Genomic DNA, 19,725 nt, shown 5'->3' on the forward strand with positions numbered 1-19,725 from the left:
TAATTGGGCTTCAACTACATCACTTGTCATTTGACTTGCCTGCCTTGACTCCTCCTTTTGCCCAGATGATAAGTGCTGTGGGCTGACCCTATGGGACATCTGCCGAGACTCTGTACTCACAGCTGCTCTTGAGAGGAGACATTGAGAGCATCTCTTACAGTGTGGTTGTACACATGCCTACTCAAAATTATGTCTCATTGAATTCCATGGGCTTCCTTCCAGGTAAATGGCTATATATTATATAGCAGGGATTGGCGAGTTGTGGCTTCCCAGATATTTTAGCCTATAAATCCCATCAACCCTACCCAGCATAGCCAATAATGAAGGAACATTGGAATTGTAGGGCAAAACATCTGGAGGGCCACAAATTGTCCACCCTGCTATGCAGCATTCTCCAACCTCTCTCCAGCATGGCCCATGGCAATGGTGGCTGTGGATGATGGTTTTTTTAATCCAAAATATCCAGAGGAAGGGCACCAAGTTATACTGCAGCGTTCTCCAACCTGGTGACCTCCTAATGTTGTAGTTGTAGTCCAACACATCTGGAGGGCACCAAATTAGGGAATGCTGCTGTACAAGGATACAGTCCTAGTGATGTGCCTCCCAAATACCATGATGCCACTGCCCTTCTCAGGGTATCCCTGAGGGAAGCTGTTGGGCTTCCCATCCCATAAGTGAGAGTGGCCAAATCTCATCAGGGAACAGATTAGAAATGGGGTGGGTAGCTGAAGGAGTGGGCAGGGGGGACACGTCAATCCAGTCCTTAAGTGGAGTGGCCAGGGGAGGAGTCTGGCCAGGCTTCTCCCCAAAATGGAGTCCTTCCACCATTCCTCTCAGACTTACTGAGACACCTTTTGCCCTGATGGTTTGAGGCTGGTTAGGGAGGAAGGAAAGGGAGTTAAGGCACAATCCTATGCATGTTTAGACAGAAAAAGCCCTACAGTTCCCAGCATCCCACATGTTTTATCTTCCCCCATATAGATTAAGTTGTAGGACTTATTTCTTTCTAAACATGCATAGGATTGTGGCCTTACCTACAAAACTTCAATAGGATTTTTTTAGTACTAGCAGCACCCAGGCCTTTAAACCATTAAATATCTGGGGAAGGGGGTGCCAAAAAAGTAGAGGGGCAGTTTGTCTGGTTTGCAGGCATTTAAAGACAAAATTATAAATTGTTTTAATCATTTGTTTGTAAAAGAAATACGTTTAATATTGTAAACCGCCCAGAGAGCTTCGGCTGTGGAGCGGTATATAAATGTAATAAAATAATAAATAAATAAATAAATAGGCGGGGAAAGAAAATTTAAGGAGCGCACCAGGTTGGGGAAAGCTGAGGAGGTGGAAATCCACCACCCGCTCCAGATTACAATGCCTCTGCTGGCTTTGGTGCTTCCACCCACAGATAATCCTGGAAAGTGAAAGAGTCCATGTCAGCTGCTGTGACTGCTCCGGCCAGCAGAACTAGGCCAGCAGAGCGAGCCAGTGTCCCCGAAAGCGGCCAGTTCCGCAGAGTCTCTCCAGCATGTGCCTTGGAGGCTGGTGGTTCTGATGTCAGTGGGGCTGTGAATCTGCTCCGAGTTCCAGCCAGAGCTCTAAAGGAGCTCTCCAAGGTGCTGAACCCAATCCCCACTATTAGGTTCAGTAGGCCAGACAAGTTTCACCGGTTGCATTTCTGCCTGCCATGCAACTGCTATAAGAGCCCCTCATTCGACAAATGCTGCCCCCTCTAAATCCTAGCCACATGTGTGATCCTTGCTCTCTGCTTAAGGCTGCACACTTCCTAGTAGTGTGGGAGTGGGATTTATTTCCCGCTGAATCAAGGCTGATAGGATTGGGCTGTAAAACTCGCCTCTTGCCCTTTTTAATCCTTTGCCAAGCGCTTTAGCCCTGCTGTACAGAAGAGCTGGGATGGAAATGTATTAATTAAATAAGTCATTTAAAATAGTTCAGGCCTATACTCTTGTATGTCTTCAATCTGTTTAATCGATTGCAGAAGAATTGCTCCAGGGGCTCACTTCTAGAACAGGTGTGTGGGTAGAGAGAAAGTAGCAGACGAAGAAATGAGCCGGAAAATTTAACTGCTGTCTGACAGGCAGGAGTTCAACAGGTGTCACTTTCACTAATTGAATTTGCCTGCCACGTTAAAGGCTCTGAAGCTCTAACTGGTTAAAGGAAGAAAGAAAAGGAAGGAAAAAAGAGGGGGCAAAAACACAGTCAGGGAAAAGGACGAGAGTGGGCCTTTACCTCTTTTTACTCAGATCAGCCATTTACAGAGATGGGTAGGGCGGTGTGGGTCGGATTCTGCACACGCACACACCCCGCCCCGCTTTTACAGGCGCCACTAGTTAGGGTCGCCAAGTAGTTGTTGATATTTTGGCGGCATTTTTAAAAGCAGCCTGACGCTGCAACCGTTTAGCAGGATAGGTTTGTCTTCCTCCAGCGCGGAGAAAGAGCGTCACTCGCTAAACTTCTACTTGTCAGGTTAATCTTACAAGGCCGCGAGGAAACCCCGCAAGCTGGACAACCCGGCTGCAAATTTTGACCGGAGATCTAATTCACAAGGGACCGAGGGTTGTATCCAATTTTAGTCCTCATTCATTTCCATGCGTCTACTCTAAGTAAGACTAACGTTGGCTACGACCTTTAACAAACCAGCGGGCGTGGAGGAAATTCGGTTCATTTGCCTTGTGATTTCTGGTCGAGTTAAAGGGGCGGGGTAGAAATTTAATCCTCCTGAGAAAGGCGCCATCCTCTTTCCGTAGCTTTGACCGAGGTAGGGACGCGCTGCGATTCCTAAACCAGAAAGCTGCCTCCCGTACATCTCTGCCCTGGAAGGGAAACCGGCAAACCTCCCTTCCGAGATCAGAATCAGGCATGAGAATCAATGCAGCCCATTATTATCTAGAGGATTGACTTTCCAATAATTGACCACGGGATCGCAAGTTTACATGGAAGTAAGCCCCAAAGAATTCAGTGGAACTTGCTTCTGAGTAAATATGCGCTGCTGAAGGTTATCTTCCAGTACAAACTTTCATTGGCAGGGAAGGTTGGTGGCTTTGATGTCAGTGGGGCAGTGAATCCGCTCTGGGTTTCAATCGGAACCAGCCAGAACGCTAAAGGAGCTGTCCAAGGTGCTTCAGAACCTTGGACAACTCCTTCTAATTGGGTCTGACTGAAAACCAGAGCGGCTTCACCGTCCCACTGATATCGAAGCCACCAGCCTCCATTGGTGATCAGTGTAACCCTAGGCATGTCTACTCAGAAATAAATCTTACTGGATGCAATGGGGCTTACTCCCAGGTAAGCGGATATAGGATTGCAGTTTAAATCTCACCATCTCACAGAAGTGGACAGGATTCAATGGCTTGTCTCCAATGGGTGGTATTCAGTACCATTCATTTCAATGGGTCTACTAGATACAAACCAATGGATGTATATGGGGGGGGGAGGCCGAGTAGGAGAGAAAGAACCATCTTCACAGTGACGTTCTCCTCGGCTGATTACAGAGGGCCTCCCCCTCCCCACTTGAAAGACAAGCGGTTTTACTAGGAAGAGAAAATTCGAGAAGCGACGGTTGAAAAGCGAATGAATGAACGAGGAAGCCCACATCTCCGGCCTGCAAGGCGACCAGCTCTTGGCAGCTCAGAGTCCGTCCACCCAGCTGTAGTCTTTGTGCGGACAAGCAACAATACTTCTCTGTTGAGCTTCTGGTAGCAGCAGCTTCCAAAGGCTTTGGAACTCGAGGATGTTTTCACACGTGAGACCCATAGCGGCCCCTCTGGCGCATGTCAACATCTACAACTGCTCCAGTTTGCTTTCTCTTCCCATATTAGCACTGCTGCAGCAGTCACGCGGGGGCCACAAACCAGTGGAGGCTGGTGGATCCAATTTCGGTGGGGTTCTGATCCCATTCTGGGTTTCAGTCGGAACGAGCAAAAACTCTAAAGGAACCATCCAAGTTGCTGAATCCTATCCCCCAATTAAGTTCAGCTTCTTTAATACTTAATTTAGAGTTCTGACTGAAGCCCAGAATGGATTCACAGCCCCACTGAAATCGGAGCCATCAGCCTCCGCTGGCACAAATAAGATTCTGATTTACGCTGGTCTTCTCCACATGCAGCTGAGTAAGGATGCTGCCTGGAGAATTGTCTTTATTAAATGCCCTGTTTTTAAGTCTCTCGCAGGTAGAAAACCAGCCCACTAAGGAGTGGCCAACACTAAACATTATCTCAGATGTGCTAGCTTTTGGACTGGCAAGGAAAGTTTATCTATAACCTATAAGTGAACCTGCAACAAAAGGTTGCAGTGTAGCCCTACTCCCTCGGATACATCCTTGCATAATGCAGGGAGGGGAGGTTTTGCCCCTCGACCTTAATCCTCCCCTCTCTTAAAACCCTGAACGGGCCAATTTTCCCTTCTTTCTCATCACCTCCACCAATTTACTCCCAAAAATCCCCCGCCCACTTTTACTATGTCCTGGGAGCTCATAAGTCCTTAATCATGCCATTTGGTTTGTGTGTGCTGTTTTGGTTTGTAATCCTCTCTTTTCAAAATACACACAAACGTATAAATCTGCGTAGGTAGGACGTCCCTTAAGTATGTAGTATGTATTTTGGGGTGGCCCTTTGCTTCCAAAATCACAGGCACGCGGCCACCCAAGTTCTCTGTTAGAGGGCATAATTGAGAACGGGAAATCGAGAATCTCTTTAGGCTGCAATCCTAAACGCGCTTGTTTGGAAGTAATAAGCCCCAATGGACACGTTTAGACTTATTTCCGAGTAAATATGCATAAGACTGCGCTGTTCGTGTCTCATTTGCCAACAGTCCTGCAAACACGAGGACATCTGTTTCACTATGGAGGGCGTAGCAAATCACACAGAACAAGGGAGCCTAAGGCTTTGCAACTGAGGGCACAGTCTTATCCATGTTTAGACCGGGGGGGGGGGGGGGGAGTACTTCATAACTAGCTGGGGAATGCTGGTAGTTGTAGGACTTTTCCGTGTCGGAACATAGGATCGCTCCTTTACTTTCAATCTTCAAATTGTTTCCAACTTGGAATAATCACAGCAAAAGGAGTCAGAAGTATACATAATTGAAAACAGTATATTCTGTTTTCCTGCTTTTTCTATATAATGTTTGTTTATAGCATACGAGGCAACGTTTCATTTAACGAGATCCCAAAGTTTAGCTGCAAGTTGGCAACCTAGTATAACCGATTTCACAAACGTAGTGCCAAATTCCCACAAATCTGGCTCCAGATACAGTGGAGGCTGGCGGCTCCGATTTCAGTGGGACTGTGGGTTCAGTACCTTGGATAATTCCGCTGGAGTTCTGGCTGGTTCTGACTGAAACCCAGAATGGATTTACAACCCCACCGAAATCAGAGCCACCAGCCTCTGCTTCCCAGATGCTGTTTAGGAGATGTACATTTTATGTGCTAGTATGGTGTGAACTGCTCTGAAGACGACCTACATCTGCAAACTGAAAAAGGAAATTATTTTTAGACCCGGATCCTACACCAATCGGAGTCGGTGGGAACTTGGCAGCTGTCTTAGGCGCCTTGAGCCTCTGATCTCTTACAGTGTTAGATCTGTTAACGAGTCTTCCTGTAGAGCAGATTGGAGGAGGCGTTTCCTATTAATCAAACCCTCGGGATTAGAACTCAGAGCCCAAAACACACATGGAAAACTGATCTGCAGTATTTGATTTCTGAAATGACAGGTGCTCGAGCTTAAGCCTGCCTGGAAATAACGCCCTCTCTGGATTTTGAATAGCTTATCCCAGATATGCAATGTGGAGAAGCAAAACTTTGCACATTCTCAGAGATGCTTGGAGCCTGGTTTGGCATCTTAACAATAATTTAATTTCAAATGCCTGTAACGTTGGTAACTTCAATAAATTCCCCCTCCTCGTCTACTACTGATTTATAGAAAAATTGCTTTGACCATGCCAACGGTTTTTTTTAAGAACACCAAACCTTCCTCTTGAAAAGTATGGCTAACTTAAAGCACCTGGTCTCCCTTCCATAATCAGAGAGGTGATTCGGGATCCTAAAACGTAAGGAGTAATACCGTTGTTCAAAACAAAAACAATGAGACCTAGAAACTTGAAAGAAGTGAGCCATAGATTGAAAGACCAAGATGGTAGCGGCAGTGTGCATTTTTTCGAAGAGAGGCCGGCATTTTTGAACCTATAGTCGAATCACTTGCAAAACAGTGATTTCAAAAGTAAAATATCATGTCAGCACAGTATCGAACTAGTTATATTTTTAGTACTTTGGCCATGTAGTTCATGGCCTATATTATAAGATGCTCATTTTCATGTTGGCTCCAGCAGGTTCTGGGTTTTAATTCATTATTTCTTTGTTTGATTTGTACCGTGTCTTTCCACCAAGAATGGAACTCAAGGTGGCCAACAATCATGAGAAGTAAAACAAACAAACAAACAAGATATGCATAGAGAGCTTTATCACACCAGCGTTATACTGTGCAATCACTGCGAATTGCATGCAAAGGACTAAGAAGTTTTCCACCTTATAATCTGCTTTGATTGTGAAGTATTCCCATGCACCCCGCCTTAATTGTGCAATAAAACAAAAAGATTCGCTGTATTTCGCCCCTACCTTTTGAGCGTATCTTCTGAGCCGCTGCTGGGGCACAGGAGCAGGATTTTAAAGAAATGCTTACATCTACGTAAGCTTTAAAGATAAAGACACCAAAATTGGGATAGTAATAGATATTAGGGAGAGCTTTAAGCATACCAAATTTGAATTGAATTGGGTCATCCGTTGATTTTTTTTAATGATTTTTTACATTTCCCCCCTTAAACTCACTTCCTGGTATGCAAAGGATCGCTGTCGCCCTTAGCAAAAACTACAACCGCGAAAGTTTAGCGCTACGGGGATAATCCGAGGGAAGCAGGTACGTGGGATGAAACTTGTAGTTAAAACAACAAGAAAACAAATACATTAAAAAAAATACAGTTTATTCCTATGCTTCGAATCACTCGGCGGCCAAGTCCCACAGACTGCAGGCGAAATTCCTCCATCTCGACACCTTTGAAAGCTGCAGGATTTTCACACATTGATTGGGAGGCTGCAGTCCTAAACTCAACTGCTTGGAAGTAAATCCAGGGAGCTTCCGTGTTTTGGCTGGGACTGGATTTAAATGGTCCTGGGAACAGCAGTTTTTAACTGAATGCAGCCCGATGGGCTTCCAGCGAGATAGGCCTGTGCAAATGGAACGAGCTGCGTGTGTGTGTGTGTGTGTGTGTGTGTGTGTGTGTGTATTTGTGTGTGTTTGGGCTCGCTCGTTCAAGAAAGCGTGTTTAAAATCACAGACTATGGTAAAATGGGCTTCAGGCAGTGGAAGCTGCTGACTCCGATGTCAGAGGTGTGTGTGTGTGTGTGTGTGTGTGTGTGTACACATCTGCTCCGGATTCATACACTGCTTTCGCACCTTCGATAGCTAATTTGGAGTTCTGACTGGTTTTGACTGAAATCCGGAGCGGATTCACCACCCTACTGACATCAGAGCCACCAGCCTCCACGGGCCTCAGAGAAATCTCTGTAAATCCCAAGGCAGCCCAGTTTTGCAAAAATGTGCTCTTGGGCCTGCATTAGCTCCATCCAGAACCAGTAGTGCAGCCAAGGCTGGAATTTGGGGTAGAAGTCGAGGGTCCCCCTAGCTCCAGGGAGTCCACGACCACTCAGAGAACTGCAAGTGATGGAGGTAGTGGATAAAGAGGCCTGGCCTCAGCACCTAGGCCAACATGGGCATATAAGAGCCCACCAGGGCTGATGATGGTCTCTGGAGCATCCTTTATTTCATCTCTCTCTCTCTCTCTCTCTCTCTCTCTCTCTCTCTCTCTCTCTCTCTCTCTCTGTGTGTGTGTGTGTGTGTGTGTGTGCGTTATAGTCAGGGGCTGCAGCCAGCTGGACATGTACATCGTTGCAGATGATCATTTTATTATTTTAACTTGGGAAATGTATTATGCTTTTCTACATCAAAATGTTGTAGAAATAAAACGTGTGTGTGTGTGTGTGTGTGTGTTACACTGCTGGGTGGGTGCCCCTAAAACAATGACACAATCTTATGTATTTTAGATAGGAAAAGGTCCTATAACTCTCATTTGAAGTACAATCCTATTCTGGTTTAAACGTTTTGGGAGTTGTAGGATTTTTTTCTTGTCCGAACATGTTTAGACAAGAAAAGGTCCTACAATCCTATGCACGTCTAAACCAGCATAACATTGCACCTGGAATACAGGGTCTAACATTACCTAGCTGCACTACTGCCCAGAACAAGTCATGCAGATGAACTGAGATTATTCGGAGCCAAAGAGCAAGCAATACACTGCCTCCTCATCTATGGCTGAAACATCCCCCCAAAAGAAGCACCCACACCCATGGCCTCCCCAAGAGTTGGTGGTATGTGGCATGATCGCCCCACCCCCTTTCTTATTTGGGCTGGCGGTAGCACAGTTCATGTGGTCACATACCAGACCGACCCCCCACCCACCCTCCGCCACCCAGTACGCTGAGAAATCTATAGCTCTTGACACCCTCCTCCCCCAGTTCCCAGCCGCCCTGTTTAGGATTGATTATCAGCATTTATTTTAAGTATATTTTAAAGCCCCCTTCAATCTTATTCCCGGGGCGATTTACACACAGAATGAAAGAATGAACGGCTGGACATGTTCGCTTTAAAATAAATAATAACATGAAACTGGGACATCTATTTCCGTCCCTCGATGGCAATTTCTCAATGTCTTCTCTAGACTTCCCCTCCCCCCTCCCCGGGCAGGAACAACTCTGGAACTAAGAAAGTTGGATGATTTAATAATAGCCCGATCCTAAGGCTGCAGTTCTATGACCTACGTACTTGGGAATAAGACCCATTGGGCTCAATGAGGCCAACTTCCGTAGAAACTGGGTAGGGTCGGTCTGCATATGGAGTCAGTCGGCAGTAAACCCAAGGACCTGTTCGCTATTTAAGGCTGCTGAACACTTTTACTGGGAAATAAGCTCCATTGAACACCGTGGGACTTCCGTTCCGGTGAAGATGCGTAGCAATGGGCTACCCGTTTGGTAACAAGACAATGACGTTGGATCAATGATCGTAATAATACGAAACCACCATCACCCCATTCTCTTTCCACCGACTCCTGTTGGTAAATGTGCGCAGAATGGGCGGTGTCCAATGTTTGTCTAACTTAAATCCCATCATCTCTTTCAATCCGAAACCAAAGGTTTGTTTTCATTTCTATTAAATTCCACAAAAGAAACGAACAGAAACTACTGTGTAATTTCATTCTTTTTTTAATTATTATTATTATTTAAAAATGTCAACAGTGAATCACTTTTTTTGCAACCAAACAATAAATATTATTTAGCAACTTTTTCGTTTCTGTATTTTTTATATATATAAAAATAAACAGGTGATAAAAAAATCTCTTGAAGGTGACAGCGCTAAGAGAAGAAGAAAAAAGTAGTTATTCAGAAACTGAGCGGAGGGGAGGGTGAGAATATTGCAGCACAAACAATGCGGGATTTTCTTGTATGGGGTGGGTTTTTTTGGCGGGGGTGCTGTTAAGTTTAGGCAGGAAAGGGAAGAGTTATGCATCGTGGGAACAAAAAAGAGCGGGAAAAGAGGCCCTCAGGAGCAATCCAATTCCCATTTTCTTGAGAGTAAGCCCCACTGAACTCAGTGGCGCTTACTTCTGAGAAAACATGTATAGGATCGCAAAGTTAACCCATTAAAGGTTTTGAAGAACAAGCCCACATAATCAGAAAGTTCAAAAGAAACCCATTTGCTCCACATTGGGGAGTGTATTTAAACATGCCCCCCCCTCCCCAGATGCAACAACAAATGCATAATCTTTACTTTAGGTTGGTACTCTGACTCTTGCATAGGACACAGCTCCTCCGAAGTGATCCTAAAGAGCTTGGTCTCTCTCTGTCCAGCCAAAGTTTTCTGTCCCGTTGTCGTTCTCAGCGGTCGAAGGCTGCGATCCTTCACACACATACTTGGGAGTAAGCTACAATTCATTCGGCCGGGCTCACTTCGGAGTCAACACGTATAAGTTCAGGCGGAACGTATCTCCTATTTGAGAACAGCGGCATTTAAAAACCTGCAGGGGTTGGATCCAGAGTTAATCATACTTAGAGCAGACCCATCGAAATCAATGGGACTTCGATAAGTTATGACTAACTGAAGCCCAATTGATGTCAATGGGTCTACTCGAAGTATGACTAATTCTTGATCCCGCCCCTTCACTTTGGTTGGATCACAGTCCTTGTTTGGGACTAAATCTCCATGATCACTTCCACGAAGCGCATTCAGGATCGGGCTCCTCCTTGGAAGTCACCTGAAGCCGGCAGAGCCTACGGTACATCGGTTTAGGATCTGGTGGAAACAAACCCTTCTGAAATCAGTGGGGTTTATCTCCATGCAGTACTTTTGACTCAATCCTAAATCTATAAAGTGAAAACAGGGGGCTCGTGTGAACATCAAGAAAGAACTGTTCCGAACCCACTTCAGTGGTGTTTACTTCCAGATAGCTCCCGAGCCTGAAATGCATTAACCTGGAAGTCGACCTCCTGGGTTTCAAAAGGACTGAATTCTAATTTATAATGTGTGTTATAAACAGGACTCGGAGTGTTTGCATATCTAGGTTTGACTGAAGCTGTCAGAAGAAGATTCCCGCCCCTAAATGATTCAAAAGGAAAAACTCGAGGAGGAAACATAATACTAGGCAGTTTGGGTTCCTCTGCTTTGAAGACGAGTGTCTAGACCTATTCGCATCCCCTTCCATCATTTAAGAACAAAAACAGCCCACCAGGGTCCAAAAAGCCGCGCGTGAGTTTTGCACAGAACTGAGACAGAGACTGAAGAGAAGTCAGGCAATGGAGTTGGGGTGGGGGGCACGTGTGGGGGAGGAGATCCGTAGAGAAGGAAGAGGGCGCTTTTCTCCTCATCCTACCCCCCACCTCCCGCAAAGGCTTTAGCCTCCGGTGTCTTGGCTTAGACCTCCAGGAAAGTCCCGGAGCCCACCTGGAGGAGGGAGTGTAGTGTTCTGTGGTTGTGCGGGGGTGGGGATCGAGCGGGGCCCAGAGCTTATAAGTCTTGGAGGAGCGGCCTTCTCTTTGTGTAGTCCCGTGCCCCCCCCCCTTTCCTGGGGTCTGGCCCTCTCTGTGCATACGTCGCGCCCGCCCCCCACCCCCTTCCCACCCGCGGGTTTCATTTGGCGTCGCTGGTTAATCTGGGCAGGCCGGCCGCGTTCATGCCGGAGACGTGATGGTGCGACGGCGCGGGCACCTGGCACATGCTGCACGGGCACGGCATGCCGCCCCAGTGCTGGAAGCCGCTGCCCAGCGGGGCCGAGGCGGCGGCGGCGGCGGCTGCGGCGGCCGCCGCTGCCGCCGCCGCCGCCGCGCTGGAGGGCGACTTGAGGAGGCCGTGGCTGGGCCGGATGGACGAGAGTCCGCCGGAGCCGGGCAGGGAGGCGCTGGAGACCGCGGCCGGCGGCAGGATGGGGTGGTGCACGGCGTGGGAGACCGGGTGGCTGGGCAGCGGCGCCGCGTGGCCCACCATGCCGGCCGGGCAGGCGGCGGCGGCGGCGGCCGGGTGGAAGCCGGCGGCGGCGGCGGCGGCGGCGTGGTGGCCGCCGTAGATCTCGCTGAGCAGGCGCTTCATCTCCTCCAGGGAGTTGGTGAGCATGAGGATGTAGTTCCGCGCCAGCAGCAGCGTGGCGATCTTGGAGAGCTTGCGCACCGAGGGCCCGTGCGCGTAGGGCATCACCTCGCGCAGCCCGTCCATGGCGATGTTGAGGTCGTGCATGCGCTTGCGCTCGCGGCTGTTGATCTTCAGGCGCAGCTGCTGCAGCTCCGGCTCCGTCATCTGCTTCTTGTCCTTCTTGGAAGCCGACGACGACGAGGACGACGACGACGACGAGGACGACGACGACGAGGGCGACTTGAAGGCCAGCTTGTCCACCATCACCACCCCGGCCGCGCTCATGGCGCTGCGCAGCTCCGCGCTCAGCTCGGCCGGGGAGTCGCTGGGCGTCGAGCTGGACACGGCGCCGCCCGCCGAGAAGCCTCCGCCGCCTCCGCCGCCGCCGCCGCCGCTCTTGGTCCTGGCCGACACGAAGAGTTCATCGGGCTCCGGGGACGAAGGGCGGCTCGACACCAGGCTCGCGTCCGAGTCCATGCTGGCCCGCGCACTCGGCTGCCTGCGAAGGGGAGCAAGAGGACAGAGGCGCCGCGCGTCAGTCAGCGAGGAACAGGGCTTCGCCCCCTCCCCCCGCCCCGATTCTAGCGCTGCGCTCCTCTGAACTTGGAGCAAGCGAGCGACCCTTACTTCCGTGTAAATGGGCACGGAGCCAGATCCCCGCTCAGCATGCTTAAACACAGCCACTCCGAAGTCAAGGTTTCCGCCGAAACCAGCGGCGCGCACTTTCGGGTAAACGTGTTTAAAACGTGCATGCCATCGAGTTCAGTGGGGACTTTTGCATGTCCCTGGAAGATGGCACAACCCAGCAAAAATTAATCGGGATTAATTCCAGCGGACAGCTATGGAAAGTTAAATCCCATGGTTCTCAATGGGATTTAATCCAAAATCTGTTTGGCTGAATTATGGCCGATGTGTTCATGTTGAAGTATATTTAAAAACGCGCGCACGCGCGCGCACACACAATTACAATTTATTCCAGAACCATTAATCCCCAATAACTATCTGTAGAGGATAAGATAACAGCCTGAAGCCTAAATCCAATTCTTTGATTCCGAAACGGTGATTAACAGAGCAAGCCCATACTTGTCTACCCAGAAGTACCATGGAATTAAATAAGATTTACTCCCAAATAAATAAGTGGTATAAGGGTATACCCTAAAAGCAGGCTTGATCGCTTTGCGGATCCGAGCAACTTCCTTTCCCAAAATTCATGACACCCTCGTGGGCACTGCCTAGTTTCTCACCGACCACACCTGCCAAGCAACAGAAACCAGAATTAAAAGGATCTCATCCACCCACCCGCTTCTCTCTGTGTGTCAAACAATACACACACACACCCCTCCCGTTGGACTATTCATAGGGTGGGTGAGTAAAACAACAATCCGAGAACAATCTTTTTAGGAGAAACTTTTCTGCCAAAGATCTTTGGATCGTCTACCTAAGCAGTATGCACGTATCTCTCATCTAGTAGGTTTTGCTCCGGGTTACTCCCCAAAGATATCGCCCCAACTTCCAACTTCGAATATCATAGTCAACCACAAAATATTTAAAAACCTCCAAACATTTTCACTTGTGCGTTTTGCTGGCTTTAAATCTAGAGTCAATCCACGAATGATCATGGATATAGCAGCCCAATCTTATCCTGCGCTGTTTGGAAAAAGCTTACACATTTTTGCATGAACTTTGAGTTGGCCTAATATGGGTATGACAGTATATGGAGTTTGGGATTAAGAAAAAGAGAAACTCCATGACAATCTACACCGGGCCGCTGCAAAGAAAATTAACTCCTCCTTAGTAAACGAGAGACAAGTTCTCTTGATCGCTCGATCTATGTCTGTCTGTCTGTCTGTCTCCACACAGAGTTTTCTAGCAAAAGAAATATTTCCCTGGCCATTTCAGACCTGCCCTTTCCTGCCGCTTCCCCCCTCCCTTTTCCTCCATTCCATTCAGCCTCCCACCCTTCCAAAAGTGCAATGTCAAGGAAGTTTACTTTGGAGTAAGTTCCATCAGGGAGCGACTTTCTTCCAAGTAAATGGCGTGGGCCCAGCGGCTCACTGGAAGGCGAGAAGCATCGTTCCGGGCGCGCGCTTCTTTCCGGGCGCTGGAACGGGGCGAGCGCGCGAGCGGGCGCACCTCCATCCCCCCGAAGCCCAGGGGTTGTGTTGGAGGGCTTCAGGGACGCGCCGCGTGGAAGTGAACCAATAGGAAGGAGCACTTACAGTTTGCAGGGCGGGGGGTCTCTCTGGCGGGCCGGATCCACGCCAGCCCGGCTGGTGGCTGTCCCAGAGCACAATTAATAATAAGCACCTTTCGGCGCCTCGCGGGTGTTTTTATAGCCACATTGGCCAGCCGAGCCGGGCCAGAACAATGTTATTGTCCCGGACGGGCGGCTGCACCAATGAGCGAGGGGCTGCCAGGGGGCCGGCAAACTGATGTCACGCCGGCGAATTCCGCTCAATGAAACGGACCCGGGCGCCCGCCCTCCTCGCTCTCGCAGCCAATGGGGAAAGAGATCGGGACCCAGAGACAGAGGGAGAGCTTTGTCACCTCGCGAATGAAACGCCACAATGACAGCGCTGGCAACAGCTGGTGGAGAGAAGAAGGAGGGGGGAATTAGACCAAACAAGCTTCGGGCCCGGCATAACAATCACATTTTGTGAGCAGTGCCCCCAAACTCACATGGGGCCAGCCACTCCACTTCGCCGCCCTGGCTGGAGAGTTTTGATAGGTTTCACAAACACTTTGGACTCCCCCCTCCTCCTCCCCCCCGCCCCCTTCGCAATGTAAACACTCACCGGCCACAATACGACATCATCCCGCACTTACTGAGCCACTTATCTCTAGTCCGGGCAAGCTCCCTTTGCCCCGGAGACCCATCTATCTATTTATCTATCTATCTTCCAGGCAGCTAGATGTGGGTCGCATCTCACTGTCCCCCTAATCTCGAAGGTGAAAGAGGTGCGCCAAGGACCCCTCCTCCCTTCTGTTGGGTGGCCTAACGCGGGGGAAGATCCTGTATAATTTTCTCTGCTGCTCCGATCAAATGGATTTTATAAAGGTCAAAACAACACCAATTAAAAAGAGAGAATAAATTTAAAAAAACTAAGCTACTTTAAAAAGAAAGTAAGAAAGATTGCAGCTATTTAAATATTTAGGTGTTAACAGTGGAAAATTGTGATTCTTCAGCTATCAGAAATTTTTAAAAACCGTTATAAACTTAGATTTAATTAATCTAAAAACATTTTTTTACTTTTAAAAAACCTGCACGGCTATAAAAATCAATTAATTATGTACATTTTTAAAAGGCTACATCTGCGGGGGGGGGGGGAGAGAAACGTCTTTTAAACCTCAGTTATTATTTAAAGTAATGGCCATTTATATATTTTTAGTGAGAGAAGGCTGCATGAGTCCTTCTTCCCGGACACTTTGGAATTCTTAGTTCAATTTAACAATGTAACAATTTACAAACCTCGGCTGAAACTCCCACTGAATTAAACGGGATTTACATGTAACTGCGTTTAGGATATCCGACTACCACCCCGATTCTATGCGCCATGCAATACCATCCAAACTCGTTTGCTGGGAAATATCTACACATTCGTGCATGATTACGATCTTAAAAACCTCATTGACTTGTCGAATGTGCAGCGTGCTCAGATTCCCGAGTCTATTCCATGGTCTTGCACTTTTCCATCCACACCTTTGAAAAGTGGGCTCTGCAATTTGAGGTCAAAAATGCACAGTAATGTCCCTCCCTCCTTCCTCCACTTGTTCTTGCGTGGTGGGAGGCCTTTGAGCCGGCAGAAACAGACAGGTTCTGCAGGGCTCCGTCCCCTCACTCATTTGGGCAAATTGTGGTCCTCGCCTCGCCTAAAGTCTGTCTCCCTTTTGTTATATAATTTTGAGACTCGTGTGATTCGCAGCTGGCTTGACAAGCCCCAATCATCCGTTAAAGATGTATTTAAAACGTTAAGAAGTGACGCGTGGAAGTGTATTTCTTTTAACGGTTCTAGTGATGATCCATAACAGAGCAATTAGATGAAAACCTGCCAGTAACAGGCGGGCTCCCGGGTCCCGCCTCGCGGGGAAGAAAAGGAGAGACCCACCGTCTGCCAGCCCGCCCTCTCACCCACCCAGCCGCGCAAAGGACTTTGAGATAAATAGTGGGAGACGGAGGGCTTGAGTTAGGCAGACACGCATTTGTTCCTCTTCCAGGATTTGGGGGCTGGTCGACCCCAGCCAGCGCACGTGCTCCGAAGTCAGTTCCACCGACACGATCCAGGCAAAGTGATCCGATGCTCTCTTACCTCTGAGTAAGCCCCGTTGGAAACAGTGGGATTTACTTCTGAGTAGGGATGTACAGGGTTGTGGAGTTAATCGCACTGGGAGTAAGCCTCGTTGAAATCAATAAGACTTACTTTGGAGTAGACACGTGTCGGATTGCACTATTAAGTGGCATTTCTCTTAAGCATGTTTGACTTCTAGTTGGAAGAAGAGAGAGGCGGTGGAGGCTGGTGTTTCCGATTCCGGGTTCAGCACCTTGGATAGCTCCGTTAGAGTTCTGGCTGGTTCTGATTAAAACTCAGAATGGAGTCACACAGCCCGACCGAAATCGGACCCACCGCTCTCCACTGGAGAGAGGCATGGCGCCGTCCTACGCGCGTGCCCTCAGAAGTAAACCCCACTGAGCTCATTGCAGTCTACCCCATATGTTTACATCCCTTCAACAAAACCAATGGGACCTGAGAATGCATAACTTTGGCTGGATCATGTTCAATGAGTGAACGAGCGAGCCTGGGGTGAAAGGAAATGAAAAGGACCGATCCCCGAAGCTACAAAGCGGAAGGTCGCTCTGACGCTTACGTTTCGTATCTGAATTGGGTCGTCCTTAGGACAGCATCAAAACCCGTTACAGGATGTAGTTTAAATGGCTTTAAATCCTTGTCTTTATTTAAGTAGATTGTGGATTCCCCACCCCCACCCCACCCCTCTCTCTTTCTCTCTCACGCACACTCACTCACAGGAATCCTACCCTAAATTCTATAGAAATCCATGGGCCTCCACGCCTTTAGGGGTGAGGTATGGAAGTGCACGACGACACCGCGAGGTGAATTCAATGAAACACACATGTCCTTCCCCTTGGCCTCATCCCACAAACGACGAGCTCCCTTCACTTTTACAGGAGTGGTCGATTTCTTTCAAGAGCACTGTGTGCGCGGGTTCAAGACTGCAGGAAGTCATGCCTTCTTACGATTCGAATCCTCCTTGGCCCTCGGTCGGTTTTCAACCATGAGTTCAGGAGAAAAGCCGATGCTAGTTCAGAGGTGATGATAAAAAGTGTCATGCTGGATCGGATCAAGGGTCCATCTAGTCCAGCACTCTGTTTGGGAACAGAGTGCTGGATAGTTTGGGAAAGTTCCGAAATGAGCAAGGAATAAAAGGTTCGCCAAAACTATGGGAGAGGGAGAGAAACAATGCGGAAATGCAGCCGTAGTTTCTGCATGTGCTAAGTGGCATTCGTGTATTTGCCACGAGCTCAACAAAACATAACAGCCACTATCCAGCCAAAGTTAGCCTGTTCCCTCTTACCTTGGAGTAAGTCGATTGAACTCATTGAGACTTATTTCTGAGTAGATATGCCGAAGGATTGCACTCGAAGTTCCATAAGGTGGCATTCAATGTTAGTCTAACTTAAGTCCCATTCATTTCAATGGGTCTACTCTAAGTAAGACTAAGTTTTTATACAACTCATGGATTACAGCCGTAACTCACTCGCATTGAAATGAATGGGAAGGAAAAGTGCTGGAGCGTGCCCTAAATTAATTCAACAGAAGCATTTAACCATCCAACGAATTAAAATGTGGCTTAGATTACACCCCGATTTTGAAGCCTTGCAGTGGCATTTCGCTACGTTCTTTTGATTTCAGCGCCTGCTTTGAGACCACCTACGCCCGTTTTACTTTAGCTCTGATGCTAAAAGCTAGATCGGCCGCATTTCTGCCTGTTACGTAGCTGATCAAGGCACAGAAAGCCTTGCTTTTTTAAAAAAAAAAAAGGGGGGGGGGAAGAAAAACCAACCCTAGCGAGGGAAGGGGCATACATCGTGGACTTTAAATTACCATTTAGTTACTTCCTTTAACAATGATTTTTCTTATTTTAAACATTTCCTAATTATTCAGGATGCCAGGTCAAAGAAAAAGAAAAAAAAAGGAGGGTAGGGCACCTTATTAGAGAACACAGGGGCTTGTAAAACTCCTTAAAATACAGGGGCCTCGATTTGTGACCCCCCCCCCCTAATTTGGGAAGAACCCTCTTCAATGAGATCTCTCGGTCCCTCTTAAGGCACAATCCTATGCAAGTTGAGACAGAAAAAAAGGTCCCACAACTTCCAAAGCGCAGGACTCCCCCTCCCTCTAAACTTGCATAGGATTGCGCCCTTAAGTAAGGGAGCTTTATTTATGTTGACTCTGAAGAAAGTCCAAAATGAACCCCGTTTCACTAGGGTTTACTTCCTGGAAATTGTGCATACATTTGATTGAAACGTGTCTTAGGGTCGGGAGAGGTTCAATACGATTTTTAGGTGGATGAGATGGGAAAGGATTTGGCTTTACCTCCCATTGATCTTTAATGACAGTTTCAGGGGTCACTAAACAAAATTGCTGGGACCACTCAGCAATATTATTTATTTCTTTTGCATAAGAGCGGATTGCCTTGTTAGTGAGTTGAAAATACCTAGGCCACAGAAGGCTGGGAAGGTTTCTGTCGGCGAAGGGGTGTGAAAACTTCTCACTTTCACAGGATTCTTCACCAAGCAGAACTGAAAGCTAGCAGAACTCGATGGGCTCGTTCAAAAGTTCTAAGGGGCTAGTCTCTTGCTGGTGCTATTGCAGGAGTCTGGTAGGGCTCCCGTCTTCGTATCAGCTGCACGACAGGCGGAAATTCAGCCAGTGAAGCTTTCCTCCATTAGGGGTCTGCTTGCCCAGAGAAAGTGCCCCTTGCTGAATTTCTGCCCGTTATGCAGCAGTTAAACACAGTCAATTAAAAAAGAAGAATAAATGGGGTAATGGGAAAAAGAGAATAGTTGCCAAGGCGATCGAAAGCAGCGTCTTCAGGTTTTGAGGAGGTGCAAAGACACAAGGACCACAACTCCCACCCCGCCCAAGCCTCGAGGAGGGATTCTTCTTTCAAACCGCTTTCCCTTGCCATTTGGCAGAACAATGCAGACGACAGGACTTGCCACCGTGATTAGTTACCGTTTGGGTGAAAATGTAGAGTAATATTCGGAAATGATGCCCAGTAATTTAGGGCGCAATCCTACGCCTATTTAGACCCAAAGTTCCTACAACTCCCAGCGTTCCCCAGGCAGCAGGGCTGGCTGGGGCATGCTGGGAATTGTAGGAGTTTTTTCGGTCTTAACATGCATAAGATTGTGCCTTTAGTGGCTATTATTAGTCAACCCAGCTCAATGGAGCTTCCATGTTTAGAAGCAGTGTGCTGTGCCACTGAATACCAATTACTGAAAGGGGGGGGGCAGGTGTGGACGGCAACTTTCTGTGGACTTCCTGGAGGTATCTGATTGGTCCTTTTGAAAAGCATGAGGCTGGACTTGATGGATCTGACGAGTTAATTTTAGGAATTAGCAGCCTTGGTTGGGGGATGATGGGAGTTGAGGTCCAAAACATCTGGAGAACTCCAGGTTGGGGAAGGTGGATGTATATTAGTCACCTTCTCCAGTCTGGTCATGCTGGCTGGGGATGATGAGAGTTATAGTCATCACATCCGGGCACCAAGCTGGGGAAAGCTGGTGTGTCGCCTCATCCCTGATGAGTTCTAGAGCTCGAATCCTTTGGTACGTTACAGCCAGACAATCAGTAAGGTTCACTTTTCTAAGGGTGACTTGCTGTTTCTTCCTGGCATTGCTGGGGTTGCCGTGTACACTGGGCTTCATCACACCCCTCTGCTAGGTGCATCTCCTTCTCCTCAAGTTCTC

At 48.1% G+C, this 19,725-nt stretch overlaps 1 protein-coding gene across 2 annotated transcripts; it reads right to left on the reverse strand.

Annotated features, from left to right (window-relative positions):
* Positions 1-11,240: 11,240 nt before the first annotated feature.
* On the reverse strand, positions 11,241-14,016 carry OLIG2 (oligodendrocyte transcription factor 2). 2 transcript variants are annotated; one of them, XM_063127580.1, is made up of 2 exons: positions 13,955-14,016; positions 11,241-12,234 (listed from the first exon to the last, which is right to left on the reverse strand). In XM_063127580.1, the coding sequence occupies exon 2, from the start codon at positions 12,210-12,212 to the stop codon at positions 11,241-11,243; it is 972 nt and encodes a 323-aa protein (XP_062983650.1). In that variant the 5' UTR covers positions 12,213-12,234; positions 13,955-14,016. The 2 variants fall into 2 exon arrangements, with proteins under 2 accessions (XP_062983650.1, XP_062983649.1); XM_063127579.1 differs by lacking the exon at positions 13,955-14,016 and adding an exon at positions 12,363-12,490.
* Positions 14,017-19,725: the final 5,709 nt, after the last annotated feature.

Source organism: Elgaria multicarinata, chromosome 5 (genome assembly GCF_023053635.1).
Source record: "Elgaria multicarinata webbii isolate HBS135686 ecotype San Diego chromosome 5, rElgMul1.1.pri, whole genome shotgun sequence".
In the NCBI taxonomy this organism is placed as follows: Eukaryota; Metazoa; Chordata; class Lepidosauria; order Squamata; family Anguidae; genus Elgaria; species Elgaria multicarinata.

Coding starts and splice junctions, on each gene's coding strand:
- OLIG2 (XM_063127579.1), bottom strand. CDS start 12,487: ATGCACGTTTTAAACACGTTTACCCGAAAGTGCGCGCCGCTGGTTTCG. Junction 12,235..12,362: donor CCGTGCCCATTTACACGGAA/GTAAGGGTCGCT, acceptor TCCCCTTCGCAG/GCAGCCGAGTGCGCGGGCCA.